This window comes from Lutzomyia longipalpis, chromosome 1 (assembly GCF_024334085.1).
Source record: "Lutzomyia longipalpis isolate SR_M1_2022 chromosome 1, ASM2433408v1".
NCBI classification, from domain to species: Eukaryota; Metazoa; Arthropoda; class Insecta; order Diptera; family Psychodidae; genus Lutzomyia; species Lutzomyia longipalpis.
This window is the reverse complement of record NC_074707.1, coordinates 46,186,264-46,204,559: the sequence shown is the minus strand read 5'-3', so window position 1 is coordinate 46,204,559 and position 18,296 is coordinate 46,186,264. Positions and strand designations below refer to the sequence as shown.

Sequence of the window (18,296 nt, the reverse complement as noted above, 5' to 3'; positions counted from 1 at the left end):
TATTGTGCATTTAATTCTTTTTTTTTAATTTTTTTTTGATACTGCTAGCAAATTTTTGTTTCACATTTTTTAAAAAGAAGAATGATTTTTTAAAAATATTTTTCATGGAAATGGAGCTTTTCAATGATGTTTCTTTGGAAAGTTTTTGAAAGTTTTTTTTTCTCTCTCGCAACTTTTCTATTTTTCTTTTTCGATTTGACAAAAATAAATCAAAAAAAAACTCATTGAGAATATACCAAAAATAATTCTCAAATAAAATCAATAAAAAAAAACTTAAGAAAAAAAACCAAAAATTAATAATATTGCAGCTATATTGAGAGAAACAACAATGGAAATCTCTCAATTAAATATAGGGTATTATAAGAATATATATTTTGAAAAAAGGAACCAATAAGAATTTGCAATATATGTTAATTTGCTAATGAATAATATTATTTTTTTTGTAATAAAAATTCTTTTAATGTTGGACACATTAAAGAATAAAAATTCTGCATTTAGATTCGAAAGAAAAAAATCATGCTTTTTTGTATTCAAAAACCAAAGACTTTTTCCATGCAAATCAAGAGATTTTTTGTTGTTTAAAAAAAAACTCAAAAATAAAAACTACAAATACAGGGTGAAAAGTGTGTTGTGTTTTTAATAAATATTTCTTAATTTCTTGCATTTTTTTGTTGAGGAATTTAGGATTTCAAAGTGGTGTGTTTGTGATTAATAAAATTTGTGTTTTTCGTGGATTTGTGTATCTAATTATTTTTAAATATTTTTCAAAAAATAAATATATTGTGTGTTCTTTCAAAAATACTTTTTGCCAAATTTACACTAAAAAAATATTTAAAAAATTGTGTAATTGTTTGGAATCTACCAATAAGAAGAATTACAAGAAAAACTCAACTCCTTTCCTTTAAAAAATTTCTACTTTTGTTAATGAAAAATGTCTTTTTTTACACCCTGTATGAGTTAGGCAAAAATAAAAGAATAAATCTTTATAAAAAAAAAATCTCGCGAGATAAGTTTAGGTTAATTGCTTATCTCACTTTTAATAAGATAATTATTTTTAAAAGTATTTTCAAAAATTAAACAAATAAAATATCAATTAGTTAAAAACACTTATAGCGAATTAGAGTAATATAATAGAGTAATAATATAATATAAAATTCTCTCGCAGATATAGAGAAAAAAATAGTTGATAACAAATAAATTAAGAAACGAGATTAAAAATATTTCAATTAATCACGTTAAAGCAGATTTTTAAAGAAATATTTTCGTTTTATTTAAAGATTTAAAAAAAGAAAAAAAATATTAAATATTTGTTTGAAAAAATAAAATTAAAAATAGAAAATTAATTTTGAAGATTTTAGTGATTAGAGATAGATTTTTTTTTAAATTTTTAATCGCAAAGATTTTTATATTTGTTTGGGAAAGAAAATAGTGAAATTGGGATTGTTTTGAACTCACCTTGAGGGCTGACTTGAGGACAACAACATCACCGGGACTCTGAACCCATGGCTCCCCATCCACTTGGACAGGAATTTCGGAGTACATGTGGATTTTAATGTGGCCACCCTAAAGGAAAAAAAAATCTTCATTAGTTTTTCGCGTTCTTTGGCAGTTTTTTTTATTTAAGTTTTAATTAATTATTTAATCAATCTTCTAAATAAATTATAAATGATTTTTATTTGAATTTCTTTGTTCCTTTTTATTTCTGATTTATTAGCCCTTTTACCATTAAACTGATAAAAAATATTCTTTAACTTACCTGAGCTATGCGAATTGCAGACCGAAGACCAGATTGAATCTGACCTAAATGCACAACTCCCGTCACTCCGACAATCTCAAGCATTCCATCCCAGTGATTTGGTTTACTAAACTGATCCTCCTTCTCTGGACCCCACGGATTTGCACCTGAGCCCCAACTATACCGTAAAAACAAACACTTTTCATGAAAATCAAACTCCAAAGAAAAATAAAAATTTCTCTTTACCTTAAGATATTCAAAATGATGATTCCCTCAACTTGGGGCAGCTCCACAACTTTCCCATCAACCTCCAGACGAATCTCCTTGTGGAGCTCCTTAACAATCTTCCTCCCAACCATCTTCCGAAGTCCCATCTTCACGTAGACACCTTTATTGTGGAGGCGTGAATTGAATTTATTCGGGTTCTCCTCGCGTGCATTGTGAAAGTCCAAACAGAGATCGGCATCAATGCCAATCCCAAAGTAGTTGTTCATCACGAAAATCTGCGAATTATCCTCACTCTGTGCCCCTCCACCTGCAATGGTATGCACAAGTTGGGGGTTAGATGGATAAGGGGGGCTGTGCCGGAGGTCCTCTAATAAAATTCAAATGCATTTCTTTCTTTTTTTTAAGTTAGTAAATACGTGGAAAATATTAAGCAAAAAAGGAGGTTCATTGCTAAATTTTATGTATTTTAAGATGCGCATAATTACTTATAATGAATGATGCAAATCATCAAGGGGCATTCATCCGGGGGAGATTTAGTAGGTACTTTATAATTACTTTGTTTTAGTTCTATTAAATTCTAATTCTATTTTAGCAAAGTTTTGTGAATAAAATAGAGTTTTAAAGATTTTGTGAAAGAGTTTCAGAAGAAATATGATCAGTAAAATGTTTTCTCTTTCAATACTAGAATAATAAAAATTGTCAGCAAATAATAATTCTTTAGTCAGTATTTCGTCGGACAGAATAGTATACAATACATAAATAGGGGAACGTGGGCCAATTTAGACCTCCTTCGGCCTTTTTTCAATCCTTTATTACTTAAAAGCGATAAAACTTTAAAAGGTACAAAAAGTTATGGGAGTAAAAAGAGCATTAAATGGACTTTAAAATAGTACTAAATTTAAGAATATTGATTTTTATTTTATCCCCTTTTTTGCCATTCTACATGGACCTTTGGAGGTCCATATTGGGCCACGTTCCCCTAAATATTAAATTATTGAGTTGATTTTATTAACTAAAATAATAAATAATCTTTCTTCAGTAAAAGCACACATTCTGCCAGTTAAAGCTTCACTTGTAATTTATTTATTTTACTGAATTTTATCCTATTTTAAAAGTATTATTAAAAATATTTTACTTTACTGGAACTTCAAAAAATAGCAACTGACCACAATAGAATTCAATTAAACTGACCATAAGTGATAAGACTGACCGAGATTTAATTTAAAATAAATTTTCTTGCGTCATTTCGAGTATTTTTCATTCCAATTCTCAGGCCAGTACTTGGTTTATTTCATTGAAAATTGTGCAAATTTTCTTTCGAGGAAAAAATGATTTTTTTCTAAACAATTTAATAATTTTTTACTGATCAAAGTATCTATTTATAAGCTAGGTAAATTAATTTCTATTTACTCAAAATTTTATCGTCAATTACTCTTTCTACGAACTTTAAAGTCCAGATGATGGTCTAAAAAGAGCCGTATTGTTGGCAGATAAAGTAAGAAAAGAAGTAGCTAAGAAAATTAAAAGGAAATTCGTATTCTTTCTTCTACAATTTTTTCAAAAAGCTGTAATTTCTTTAACCAATAAATCAGCTCGTCAAATACATTAAATTTCATTTTAAAACATATTCAACAAGGTACAAAAAATGCCTGGATGAATGCCCCTCTGAAATCACGTCGTGCTTTTCTTTCATTAATTTACTTAAAAAGAAATTTCAACGGAAAATTACGCTGAGGACCAATAATTAAAATTATTTATTATTTGTTCTCCCCTTTGTGCCAATTTATTATTAGCTTTTTTCATGGCAGTAATTTTCAGTGAAATGCAGAGATAAGAACTTTTTAATAAAAGAAAAATTAATGAATTGCATGCAAATTCTCATGTGAAGAAGCAAGCAAATCTACGTTTATTTTTCAAACGAAAAATTAACAAAAAGCATTTCAATTTGAAAAATATTTAATTAATTATTAAGAAATGATTGATCCTTTGAATGTTTTTTCTGTTTGTTTGTTTATCTATATTTAGTGCAATTTAACGGTCATTTTTTTTAGCAGCCATTCGACGAATTTATAAGAAAAACTTTAATCACTGAGATTGAATAGATTTTTCTTCTTTGTCATTCATTACTTTGAATGTTTTGTTGTTGTTGCAAAAAAAGAAGAAGAACAAGTCAATAATTTGTGATAAAAGGTATATAATGATATATAATATTCTAAAATATATTGAAGATTCTAAAGTAGAAGAAGAAAGCTTGTGAGATGAAAGGATTCTTTCGAAAAGCTCTGTGCAAATGATTTTTCTTATTGACTTGCTTTTCTATCCAATCCCAGTTTATTTTCTTTTTAATTTAAATTAAAGAAAAAAAAAAGAAAATAATTCCACAAAATAAGACAAAACCAAATTATCGCGATATCCCGGACCAATTTGCAAGTTTAAAAAAAATGAAAAAAAGAAAAGTTCTCAAGAAAATTGTCTAACATACTCAATAAAGAAAATAAAGAAGAAAATCATAATGAAAAATCTCCAAGAGAAAAAAAAAAGAAATACAAAAGTCCAACAGACGACACCAAAAGTTATATATGTATATAAACTCAAATCTAAACTATATATAAAAAAAAGATAAAAGTGAGAAAATAATATTTAGCTCAATTGGAGAATCAATTGAGGTTCTCGGGATTTCTTTAGAGAATTTTTTTTGATTGTTTTTAAAATTGATTTCTTAATTTTTTTTGAGTTTGGTTTGTTTCACTTTTTTTTTTGTTCTTTAATCGACACCAAATGACCTTGATTTGCAATGGCCGCAAGATGAAGTTGCTGATTCTGTTGAGAAGGCTGTGCTGTGCGGACCTTCTTCTTCTTCTTACCCGTTGAATTCGATGGCGCTTTTGGCGCGACGTCCTCTGGCTTATCTTCCGGATGGAAGACCACCGTCCAGCGATCTAATCGAATCTCTTCCGCTTCGATTACATCGCGTAACAAATTCAGCGGATCTTCACCGCCGGTGTAGCCAGGTCCCCATCGAAGGACACGCGCCAGATCATTCCCTAAAGAGAATAAATTAATGGTGGAAAATTCCCGCCCCATAAAAATTCAATTAGTTTCCTCTAAAAATCAGAACTTTTTTTTTCATTCTCAAAAACACGAATTAGCTTTATAAGCTCTCAAAAGTTTTGGATTTTTACCCGTTCCTAGTGGTACAATTGCACACGGTGGACTCGAACATTCCGAATCTTGGCCAACATTGTCCAGACACTGCAAGACCCATCCTATTGTCCCATCACCGCCACACACGAGAATCTTGTAGGTCTTAATGTGCCGAAACACGTACAGTCTGCAATTTAAGGGCAGAAAAGGATTTTTTTTTAGCAAAATTCTCTGAATTTTTTCCGGGAAAGGGATGTTTGCGCTCTTCTTAAAAAAAAAAAGAATGATTTTCTTCACAAAATTCCATTGAAACTCACCCTGGAAGTGGTCCACCGTTGTCGAGATCAAACACTTGGTAGGGATTTAATAATTTACGGAAGCTTGAAATTAATTCGAGACCCTGACATCCGCCGGATTTAACATTGACAAAGACAAGGAGCGGGAACGTTTCCGGACGCACCATGCTCGGTTCGATGTTTGGCAACAGAAGCACAAGAAGGTTCTTCCCTTCGCAGATTGCCTCACGCAGTGTATAAAAAGCACGAACCTGAATAAAGATTTTTTTTTAGAGATCAGGATATTTATTCCTTCTCTTGAACTTACCGCCTTCGAAGCGTCTTCATACGTTATCACAACAGATCCGTATTCATAGTAAATTGGACCAATGCTGGTGAATTTATCCTCAGACACATATTTATTTAGCATATGCTCGTAATTTCTCTGGGAGAGTCCTGCCGAGAAGAAAGAATTCTTTGTGAGTCAATTCAAAGGAATCTTTTACAAGATTTTTTTTTATGTGCGCACCTGGAGGTAGATTGCCAACGAATAGTGCCAAATTCGGACCATGTGGATCCTGTTTGTGCTGCAAATAGAACCGCATGAGTTCCATTTGTCGAATTGAGTCCCTCCCCAGCTGCTTCATAATCTCCCACGGGCGCTCATTGTTGCAGAGAATCCTCTCGGTGACACCACGATCCAGCAACACCTCCAGGCAACGGTACTCATCCACATTGCGCCCCTCGAGGGCAAACAAGTTCAGAGCATCCCGGATGAGATCACGCACCGTGGTGTCATTGTCCACTGGCACAGCCACAAAGGACTCCTCGATGTCGTCCAGCTGCAACTTTCCCGGGTACACGCGTACGAATCCCTTGTCATTTTCATTGTCACGAAATCGCAGGAAGATTGCCGGACGTTTTCCCTCAATACGTGTGAGTGTCAGCACTGGATGGGGATCCTGCACGCGTACTTCCTCACCACCCTGTGCATACAAGTCCGTCAAGAAGAATTCCTGCAGAACAAAAAAAAAGAAGCCCATTTTAGTCACTCCGAAAAAAAAAATCAAAAGGATGCAAAACTTACGCTAGGATTTCGTGCAATGTGGAATGCACGAAGTGCTGTTGTTAGTAATTGATCTAAAGTACATGTTCGTGAAACTGTAATTGCTCGGAATATTCGTCGTCGCAGTGAGGAATTTCCATCAAATACTTTGATAGTTTCTGCATGAGAAAAGGACGAAAAATAAATTTTATCTTTCAGTAAAGAAGCTTCCAGTTTGCATAAAAACAAAGGATCTTCTCTCCACCTTCATCCTTGTCCTCCTTCTCCTTGTCCCTCCTCTCCTTATCCTTATCGGATTTGTGCGCCGACTCTGCTCTTGGATGACTTCCTGAGGCACATGCCCCTTCAGGCTTCGATGTGTATTCCTCATCGCGAAATCGGGCAGCGTCTCCACTGCTAAATTCTTCGGAAATGCTTCGCGCTGCAATTTTTTTTAAATTAAGAAAAAGAAAATAGAATGTTTATGAATAAAAAAATTCCAAAATTCCAAAATCTTAATAAAATATTTTGCAAAAAAAACTCAAATTCTTTTAGCCAAATTTCTTAAGCATTTTTTTATTGCCAATTCGCGTGAGATTAATTCCCTGAAAATCTCGCACACAGCAGAACACGAGAGATTTTTTTTGTTCATTTTCTTTTCAAAAATTAAATAAAAAAAATTTTTTTTTGGGAGGAGGTGGTGCTGAATAAGCTTTAGAGAGAAAAAGAGAAAGAGATGCATGCAAACATAAAACAAGAAATAGAACTAATTAAACACTTTTCTATTCTTTTTGTTTTTGCAGAAAGAACAATTAAACTAAATTTTATAACTTTTTTTTTAAATTTACTTAAAAGGGGTGCAAATTAATGCCATTTCCACAATACCAGAAAATCTATGTTAAAATAATGCAAAGGACGCTCAATGCTTTAATAGTTAGTACAAAGAAATTCTTAGAATGTTTATTTTTGTATTTAAGAAGTATAAAGGATTTTTAATGGATTCTAAAGCATCGGGGAAATATTCTTTTTCGTATATAAATAACTTACAATAACCGCATAAAAAAGATTTATTTGATCTTTTTAAATTAAGAGAATGGATGACTAAAATATCAAGAAAAGAATTTTAGGACCTAAAATATTGGTTTTCTATACGAAAATATTGCAAGGGGAAAATTCATTTCTATATAATTCATCAGTTAAGATTTATTTAGTCAGAAGAATTATTTATAATTCAAGATTTTTTTTTATAAAAGGAAAATAATACGTCGAAAGCTCCGGATAAAATTGTTTTAATTAGGCAAGATTGTGACACAGAAAGTTTCCGGAAGGAGTTTTTTCTCCAATAAAAAGCTCTGGAAAATAATAGCTCAGCTTTCGGACTAAATTGTAGCAAAAGAGCTTATTTAATTTCCTTAAAATTTAAGCTAATTCATGAAAAAGTAATTTTTAAAAATGCTTTCAAAAAAATAAGCAACTTAATGAAGCTTTTAGAATAAGCAATAGTTCGCAGTGGGGACGCCTGGTAGTTAGTTATATAATTTCCCTATTTTGTGGATACGCTAAATGGTCTTTTTATTTCTTAATTCTATTGTAATCAAGCTTAAAATTAAATTAAAGACGTCTTCAAGTTACTGAAGAATACTCTGAAAAACGATCAAATATTAAAGGAAAAAGAGAAAGAAACGAAAATCTATACCTATTCGTCAACTGGGGTAAATAGGAGCAAAATAAGGAGCAAAACAAAGCGAATAAAAATTCAGGAGAAAATCTACTTTAGATCATCTAATAATCATGTTCAAGACTAAGAAATAAATGTTTCTTTTCGCCCCAGCTGATAAAGAATATTTTAAAATGTATTTTTCATCGAAATTTTACATAATTTTCAAATTATACTTGCTACTTACTAAGCTACCAACTAAAACGCCTACAAAAATCTAAATCTAAAGCATTTTCAATTAAGCTCATTTTTTTGCATAAGTTTATGTTGCTGCAAGTTTTTTTTTTCAAGTGTTTTCGTGTGAGAAAAACATTAAAAAATTCTTTTTATCCTCAAACAAATCACAGAAAAAAAAGATCTCAAATGATGAAAACCAAATGGGAAAATCAAAAGAAAAATCACTCCAAAAAATTCAAAAAAAAATCAGGGGAAAGAAAAGAACAAAAAATGAGGGTGGGGTGAAAGGGGGGGGGGTTGGTTGTATGAGTAAAAAAAAATAAAAGAAAAAAATCCAATTCACCTCTGTGAATTTTACATCTCGATTTTCTCCACGCCAGGGAGATCTTTCGCATACGCCGGAAAATTCGTCCCAAAATGTGTCCACTTTTCACGGTGGTGGTATTGTGTCCTTGTTGATAGGGCAGGTAAGTGGTGGTGGTGGTGGTGGGATGACCTTTCCCCTCGCAATAGTCTCCAATTTCAATACGAATATCCACACTTTGGGACATCTTCATGGGATGCTGCGTGAGATCCATGCTGTGACTGAGGGAGTCCTCCATTGCGCCGAGATTGCTGCTCGAGTGACCCAAACGATTGACAAAGAAGCGCGAATTCTTTAGGAATGGCGGCTGCACACCTTGCTCCTGAAATGATCTACTCCGTGTCACCATTTCCGACGCCTTAAGACGTTCCACCTGCCACCGTGCCCTACCACCACCACCACCCATCTTGCCACTCTTCACATTCTCCGCACTGTGGGCTCGCTTATCCTTGCGTACGCCTACATCTAAGTTACAGCTAGAGTAATCACTGTGCGCCTCAGCGCAATCATCAATATCCAAAATATCACGTGCCTCCAGACGATCACCATCAGCTGCCGCCCTTCGTCTACTGGCAATCTTTGGCCAGCTCCGATTCTTCGGATCTCCCATGCTTGGCGATGGTAGGAGGTGCATTTGCTTTAGTGCCTCCTTGGCATTCATATCGAGATGCCTTATTGATAATTCACTATCAGTCGCATCACAGAGACCGATTGTTCTCAATTCCGCTGTGCGCCAACACATCGCGTATACAATGTATAATGCATAATATATGTATTTTGTATATATAACATGAAGGATAAATTAAAAAATCACAAAAAAAAAATAAATAGTGAAGGAAAGAGACAACATAAAAATGCGTTTCAGTGTGTGGTTTCAAATTCACTTATTCTTCTTTGAATGTGAATTTCTCTTTTTCATAATGATTTCTTTTTTTTTTTAAAATAAAATCAATGAGAAAGATTAGCAAAAACATCCCCCAATTAGCAAAATTTCTTTTGCGAAAATTACGGCGCGAGTGCGTTTTTTTTCATCAATAAATTGCACATAAGCACAACGAATTACGAAGCAAATAACAACGTTTAACGTTCTCTCATTGCTCTAATTCCAAATACGGTAAAAGGGAACGATAAAACTACAATATAGAGACTGAAAAATTAAGAATTACTGGGCAAAATTTGTAAAAAAAAAAAAATAAATAAATTATTTATATTAAATAGAGAATAAAGTGTGTGTGTGAGAGAGAAAGAAATTAGTGAGTGAGAGAGAATAAATAGCCCAGACTATATATCACAGACAACATTCACCATATATGTAATGATATGTAGTAAGAAATCTAACTTGGAATGTTTTTTATACTTTTCCCTCCTCCACAACCACAGAGAATGGGATTATTTTGAAACATTTAACTGCACAAGAAGTTATATTTTTTTTTTTAAATCTCAGATATTTTCAGCGGGAGATGCTAAAGGAAAGAGAAATTAAAGTTCATCCAGCAAATCCTTCTTCCTCTTTGCCAAAAGGAAAATTCTTCAAATTACCCCAACTAAATCCATGATTTTGAAGTTAAATTGAAGGAAACAGCGGAAACTATCACAGTGAAAGGTGATTCAATTTATTGATAAGATTTATCTTCTTCTAGAACTCTCTTTCAGAGGACTTTGAATGCTTTTACAAGCGGTTTAACCCTTGGAAGATCGAGTTTTTAACTTCAAATCTTTGACCTTAATTTTCTCACAAAAAGAAAATGTTTCAGCAAGTTTTCTTTTGACGATCCTGAAGTAATGGAATTTCTCTAGAAACAGATGTACAATTTATCGCGAAATGTTGAAAAAGATTTTAGTTCTATGGCGATCGAAAAAATTCAAATTGGCCCCAGTGGCCAGCAAAATCCTCCAAGGGTTAAAGCTGGTGCCAAAGAATTGTTTAAGTTATTCATTAAAATTTCTAACGTCTTATAGAAGATTTATGGTTTTTTTTTTAATTTTTTTTTTATTAAAGGGAAATGGAAGCAATTTTCTTTAATTGAATAATTTTTATCGAGTTAACCCTTTCGCGATCACGACTAAAGATAAAACATTGAAATATTAATTAATTTTTTATTAGAGTATCATTGTTCTATTGAATCAAGAACCTTTTCTGTAGTAAAAACGTCTTCTGATAGTTCTAGAGAGGTTACAATCTTCTAGTATTTCTTTAATTGTTAAATAATTTTGCGTCTCAAAGGGTTAAGGAAATGCTTCATGATTCTTTTTCATTCTTCCCAATTTTCTTTGAGTTTTTTTTTCAACAATAAAAGGAAAAGCTGAACAAACTTAATAAAAATTTAAAACAGTTAAAACTCAGCCAAGAAAAGTGCAGAAATGTCTTGTGTTGAATTTTCATTTTAAAAAGAGGCTTCTGTAAGTCTTTTAGAGCCTCCCGCTAAATTCTACAGTCTGTTAAATAAATTACAAAATGTGTGCTCTGAGATGCAAATTTTTCTTCATTTTCTTCCCCATCTACCGAAGGTTTTTCTTAATAAGTCTTCTTTTAAACGAAAATAAAATTAATAAATATAAAAGAAAAGGATTTTTTTTTCAAATCGGAACTTACGACAGGAATAGTCTCTCTGCAATGGTGTACTCCTTGATTTGACTTGGACACCAATAATAGCTTCCATTGGCACTTCAGTACGAGGTATAGAAACAGCATGTGGCGGTAAATAGATTGGCTCGAGGACACCGAACTTGCACTCTGGATTCACAAGACTGCGACATCCGCCGTGACACGTTGCACCGCACCATTCGCATCGGTAGCCTGTGTTGCATTTTAACAGTAATAAATTCAATTAAATCATATATTTATGTTGAAGGGAAGGAAGCATTTGGCAAAAGCTTCATGAGGGAAAGAATAGAAAAGAAAAGAAACAACTTACCTGTGAGACATTCTGATGAGAAGCAGGACTTCTTGCAGTGGTAGCATTTGGATGTCTGCGGCAAGTTACCCTCTCGCCAGTGATGCTGATGCTTCACAGACGCTAAATCCTTGCCGGGGACATACGTGGCGTTCTCCTTGCAATCCGCCACAGCAAAATCCTGACATTCCACATGGGCAAAGTACTCACAAACTAATAAGAATAAAGGGAGAAAATATTTTCAAAGTTAAAAAAATCTAAAATTTAGGGAAATTAGGAGATTTTTATTTAAGTCCTAAGCTCATTAAAAATTCATAAATTGAATGAAATTGTAGTACTACAAGGTGTCAAGGGTCAGGCTTAAGTTTTCTTTACTAGTCTTTAATTTATTTTAGCTAAACTTAAAATTTATAAACTAGATCTAAGTCTATCTATTCTTTAATTTTTTTTAGACTACCACTAAGTTTTTTAAGCTGGACTAAAGTTTTTTTTTTTTACTAATCTTTATCTTTTAAGGATAGGCCTAAGTTGTTTAAGCTAGACCTACTTCTTTAATTATTTTTAATTTTTCAAGCTAGGTATAAGTTCTTTAAAATGTTCTAAAATTTTCTTTAACTAGAACTTAGTATTTTAGGATAGGACTAAGATTTTAAAACTATACTGATTAGTTTTTTGGGTCAGCCCTAAGTTTTTTCAAACCGAGATTTGATTAAATGTTGAATTAAGTTGAAAGTTTTAAGGTTTATTATCCAAAAATTCCTTCAGCTTCTGTTCAACCTGACCTAGCTATTAAACATATTAAACCTTAAAAGCCTGACCTTCAAAACTTCGGTCTGGCATAAAAAATAAAAATTTGACTCAAAAACTTAAGCTCAGATTCAGAAATGAACTAAATTGAGCTTAGTATTGTAAATTTTAACTAAGGTGAACAAAAACCAGTTTGTCCAGCGTATAAAGGGTAAATTAAGATAAATTCGGATTGAAATCTATAAAAAAAAACTCTCGTAAAATAATCCCTATAAAATTTATTTTTAACTAAATCCTACAATTCAATTAATACTTTGTACCTCAAAATTAACAAAATTGAGAAGAAAAAGAATTTAATTGGGGAGATTTGATCCTCTCATGATGACTTACTCATACAGTGCACGGCGGGAGTTTCGTCAAGTCGCTTCCGACACACCGTGCAGAATCTCCTCTTGTGATGTGTCGGCTCCGACCAGCAATGGGCAACGGGATTCTTGATGATGCTGGGGGCTATTCCTGAACAAGGCGTCACCACGTTCGTCACACATCTCTCATGCACAATGAAATTGCACACTAGAACGAAAAAAAATGAAGGAAAAAACGTCATTTCTATGCAAACATTCCATTAGAGAAAAAAAGCTCCCTTCATGCGGGAAGCGCAACATTTTCCACACCGTGCGGTGTTTATTTTTCACCCTCACCCCCGTTGCTGCCACCCCGTATTTCGTTCCTATTTGGAATAATATTAAAACTAGGCCGGTGACCTCCCATGACGTCATAGAGTCTCATGATTTGCTTCTCTCTTCCGGAGAACTTTTTGTTGTGTTATATATATAGCATAGGGTTGAGCTTTCCAGTATGCGCGATTTTTCAAAACGCACACATAGCTTTTTTTCCTTTTATCTCGCCTGTGAATCCACAGAGAACCACCATCATCCTCTCTGCGATTTGTCATCTCTTTTCGTCCTTTTCCTTTCCCTTTAGCATATAGTACAAACGATAGAGACTTTGCTGCTGGATGCCGCGTGCGCTCTCTCACACGAAAAGCTCCCCCATTTTGTCTCTCCCAAAGCAAAACCTCACAGCCACACAGGAGCATAAAAGCTCACTTGTGAGCATGCTGTGAGAGCAAATCGCATCCATTTGCTGACGAGCAATTATATATGTACATATATACTACACATTATATATAGGTACATGGAGAATATATAGGGAATATCGGGGATATATAGAGCTCAATGTAGATAGCTGTGTAATGACGTCAGAGCAGTTCCCGAATGCAAAAGCATCGGGGAAGAGAGATGAATGTGCGCGTACAAAAGTGGGACAACAAACATGATCCCGATTCATTTCCATCTCATCCCATTGTACCACCCACAATTTCCACACAATATTCCTGGGAAATTGCTGTTCCTTTTTTTTCTCGTTCCCCGCTCTCCCTCCCTCAAAATAAAGTCAATCATTCACAAAATCCTCACATTATTCCCTTCAAAATGAATGATTTAATTTTTTCTCTGTAATTCTTTGAGCTTTTTCAGGACCCTCCAGGAAGTACAAAAAGCTTCACAAAATAGTCAATTTTAAGCACACAGATAGAGAATTTTCTTGTGTGTTGTGTGCAGTATTAATAAATTTTCAAACAACTCAATTAATGTGCTACAAATTTTCCTAGGGGGGGGGGGGGGGGAGTTGGAAAATTCAAATTTTGGTAAAATGTGTGTAGACGTCAATTTGGAAAATCCAATTTACGTCTTTCTCTCATTGCAAAATACAAAATTTGTGACATATACAGATTTCTGTGCATTTAAACATCATGAAGAATGGGCAAAATTAGTCAGACAATGGATTTCTCTTGTAGTAAACAGATAATTTTGCACATTTCGTACAGATCCATTCATTTTATTCGACAAATGAATTTTCTTTCTTTGAAAATACATTTTCATTGAGAATCCATGCAAAGAGAATAATTTTTTTGTATTTTATTTAAAGAGAAAATTTTTAAATTATATTAAAAATTAATTCAGAATGAAGAAAAATCATTATGAATTAAACTTTCTCCTAGTTTATTAAGGTTAAATAAAAGTTTATTTAGTAATTTAATCAATAATTTATGAAGAATATGAAGAATTTAATGAGAATGAATTTTCTGGATATTTTTATTGGAAAATTCAACGATAAAAATATTATTTTCTCTACCATTTTTTGTGTTTTTTAAGAGACAAAAAGTGAAAACATTTCTATAAAAAAAATTCTCTTCTAAAACTTTTAGTTAATCTTTGTTGACAAATAAATCTACAAATTGGTAAGTTTAGCTTCCATGCAAGATAAAAAAATTGCGTAAATAAATTAAAAAATCAGCATGATGTGATTCACATTCACCACCACCTACCCCTATGTTATGAATAATTAAAAAAAAACTTTTCAATGAGCTTTTAGAGAAAGCAAAGAGGTGGTGATGGAAAGTAGGGCGAAAGGAAATGTTTTAATAATATGAATGGAGGCGCCTGGTTGGTGTTAGTTGACCTCATATATAAAGTTGATTTTCATTCATGGAAAATGTGCCTCAATAGAAGCCAGTGATGCCACATGCAGAAAATCCAGAACACGCGGGTTGAGAGGAAGAGAGTGTGGTGTGATAAGTTCAAAGGACATCACATTGAAATGAAATGAGTGACGACGGTGTGGGGAAAAGTAGGAATTCATTTGGAGGAAAAACCTACAAATGGGCTCTGATGGGGGGAGGGTGGTGAGCTGTTGGGCGGAGCTTTTCAATACATTATTGCAGCAATGGGCTTTTCATACAGCAACTTCCATTGAATGATTCCTCATTCATACACAACGCGCGATACATTTTATGTGATAAATATTTTAAAACATTTCACAAGCTTGACTTGATGCCTCTCCTGCGGGCAATTGTTCCCGCACCTTCCCACACATGGTACACGTGTGCAAAAAGTTCCTCTGTTTGCCATACAATCGGTGAACAATTGCAGAATGTATGTTGTCACACAGTTGACTCCCTCTCCCACAACTACAAACCCTCCCATGGGCACCCACAGTCCCAGACCTGAGCCTTCTTCACCTCATCGTGTATTGAAGAAGCATCACTCATGCTTCTCCCCCTCAACATACATACATATATGTGATATATCCATGAAAAATTTATATCTATACCAACATCTACGTCAATGTGTCCCTCATTGGGAATAATAATAACAATAATAATCGAAATATTTGAAAATAAACCTCTTTATGTGGTGAGAAACAATGAATGACGACATGAGCTGTAAGGAGTGTAGGAGGAGGGTGAAATCTAGCACATTTACACGATAAAATGTGACAACACATTTCATAGCGAAGCAGCAGCAGCACAAAAGGGGGGAAAACTTTGAGTCTCTTTTCATATATAAACAAATTTATTATTATTCATTGCATTGTGGAAGTCAATAGACTTGGCTCTTTCCTCCTCTTTTCTCAATCCACCCTCTCTCTGTGTATGTCGTCATTCATGCCAATTCAGGCTAAAAATGGTGATGGTGGAGGACCTGGGAAGGGGAGGTGTTTGAGAATTTTCATGAAAACATTATGCAAAGAGGAAGACTAGAGAAGCTCAGAGCTTTCCATGTTGCTTAAACTTTATTTTTTTCTATGATTTATATACTTTTTGAAAAAAAATAATCTGGGGTTTTTTGATAAGATTTTCTAAGTAGATTGTTGAAGGATTTTATCAATCTTAGGGATAAAATTAAAGAACTAAAGCCCTTTTTGAGTAAAACTTCAAGAAAGCTTTAAAGCTTTATTCTTTCTTCCTCAGGCTCTTGATATAATTTGAAAGATTCTTTACATTTAAAACTCCTTCTTCTCAACCTTATAACATTCCTTCTAAACCAAGAAACAACATTTCTGGGGTCTCAAAAAATCAGAATATTGACTTAAAATCAAAAATTGAAAAAAAGGACGTAGAGACTCCTGGGAGCATTGGAGAGTAATTGGTCAAGGCAGGGATATTGGAAAAGTCAATTCTCCATTAAAAATGAACAAATTAATTAAAAAACAATTTTCATGATAGGAAATTTTCCATAAGAATGATTCCATATTTTTTTAATTTTGCAATAAAATATTATAGCAAACTTAGACGCAGAATTAGGTAACTTAGACGCAGAATTAGCAATTTAGACTCAAAATTAAGAGAAAATTTCTTGCAAATTAATTCTCTTTCTCCTTTTTTCTGCATAATATTTCCATTAAAAACTGAAAATCTTTCAATTGAAAATTAAACGGAAAATAATTGCTGCACTATGGCAAAAAAAAAATGTTGAATGAATTTTCCACACCAGGCGCCTCCATCGACATTACCTGTAGATTTCACAAAGCAACAGAGAAGCATCATTTTCATGATTGACAATGACTATATCCGGTCATAGAGAGGAGATTTTTTCCTGCACATGAATTTCAACGAGAGATCCCCAAGATGATTAAATAGAAAATTGATTTTAGCTGCCAGTCAGAATATCTTTTTTTTTTGTTCTACAAAAAAAGAATTCCCAACAATTTGCGCGTGACGAAAATGAGGTATCAATTGGTGTTTTGCGATGGCAAAAGGCGGACAAGAAGTTTTGAGAAAAAAAAAGAGTGACGACAGTGGAAAATTGAGGCCAAACAAATTCAGCATCCTCCAATCTATATATATTGAGAAACATCACAAAATTGACACGGGGAGAGTGAGAGATTATATTAATACAAATTTGTATATACATATATATTTATCCGTGGTGACGATTTTAAAAGCGCGCGCGAGCTTTTCTGCCGCCCTCCGCGCGCCTTTCATTATATTTCCTTCGTGCGCCAGCCATGATGAAATCACGCATTTTCCACAAAATTACGACATTACCGAGAGCGCTCTGGTGCCTCAATTGATGGAAATTCATTCTGGTATGACGTACATTTTCAATTTTGCATACGTCACATACACATAGCACACACACATTTTATCGGTTTAATACAACATTCTAATTTTAATGTCTTTTACTCCTTCGGGACGAATAATGTCGCATAATCCTCATTGCGGAGAAAATTTGTACCACATCATCGGAAAAAAAGCGTCATTGGAATTAATTTTTATTTAACAAATATATAAATTCAGCAAATGACCTCTGTGGGTGGTGGTTAAGAGGTGATTTCACTGGGGGAATGGTGGCTTTTATTGGGCTTCTGAATACACAGAGAAAAAAAATATTTGTGGAAATATCCTTTCTCTCAAAGCTCTCTCACTCTCTCTCTCTCTCGTTTTCAGTTTATTCATCAAAAGCTGACACATTTTCTTTTTGAGAAAGTTCCTCTCAATTTTGGAAAAATCAAAAATTATTTTATTTCTCGTGTATTACATAAGAAGAGAAGAAGGATGAAACTTCCTTCATGTCAATCGTGAAAAGGATTTTCCCACAAATTCCCTCATATCATAAAGGAAGAACTTTATGTTGGGTGCTTTTGCGCTCTCACATCAGCCACAATGCTGTGAAAGCACGCTGGGAAATGCCTCTCGTGCGAGAAATTTTCCACACTCTTTAACTGAAAAGGAACCCCCAATGATGAGAGAAAGTTTTCGAAGGAAAATTGCGAGAGAGAGTACCACAGAGAGAGAGAGAGCGCCAGGAGCAAATACATGAATGACCTATATTTTCCCCGTGTGAAGCCTCAATGACTTGATGTTGTTGTTGGTTGTGGAGGACACACCAGAATTGAACGCTTTTCGTGTGAATTCCATATCAAATACAAGGCGAGGGGTTGTGAGAGATCCCTTTTCCTCCTCCCAATGCCTCCTCCCACCCCCGCTCCGCCCGTGCCGCGCTTCCGCACAAAAAGGGAGAGAAAACACGAGAAAATGAATGAAAATTTTCTTCCCTCCTTGTTGCACATCATACATTTATATTTATATACATTGTGTTGCCTTCAAATGTACAAGGACAATCT

At 33.7% G+C, this 18,296-nt stretch overlaps 1 protein-coding gene across 8 annotated transcripts in view; it reads right to left on the bottom strand.

The window, feature by feature from the left end:
* The window catches only part of LOC129787846 (diacylglycerol kinase theta), a 37,114-nt gene that overhangs the window by 10,054 nt on the left and 8,764 nt on the right, over positions 1-18,296 (bottom strand). For 2 of the 8 annotated variants that reach the window (XM_055823653.1, XM_055823652.1), the window contains exons 2-15: positions 12,717-12,899; positions 11,601-11,792; positions 11,279-11,482; positions 8,665-9,411; positions 6,693-6,869; positions 6,470-6,606; positions 5,912-6,398; positions 5,711-5,838; positions 5,425-5,654; positions 5,146-5,294; positions 4,747-5,007; positions 1,982-2,270; positions 1,757-1,913; positions 1,456-1,563 (exon numbers count right to left, since the gene is read on the bottom strand). In XM_055823653.1, the coding sequence (XP_055679628.1) occupies positions 1,456-1,563; positions 1,757-1,913; positions 1,982-2,270; positions 4,747-5,007; positions 5,146-5,294; positions 5,425-5,654; positions 5,711-5,838; positions 5,912-6,398; positions 6,470-6,606; positions 6,693-6,869; positions 8,665-9,411; positions 11,279-11,482; positions 11,601-11,792; positions 12,717-12,899 (3,449 nt within the window). Of the gene's footprint in view, positions 1-14; positions 1,564-1,756; positions 1,914-1,981; positions 2,271-4,746; positions 5,008-5,145; positions 5,295-5,424; positions 5,655-5,710; positions 5,839-5,911; positions 6,399-6,469; positions 6,607-6,692; positions 6,870-8,664; positions 9,412-11,278; positions 11,483-11,600; positions 11,793-12,716; positions 12,900-18,296 lie in introns of those variants that run through there. The other 6 variants (XM_055823656.1, XM_055823655.1, XM_055823659.1 and 3 more) reach the window with 4 other exon arrangements.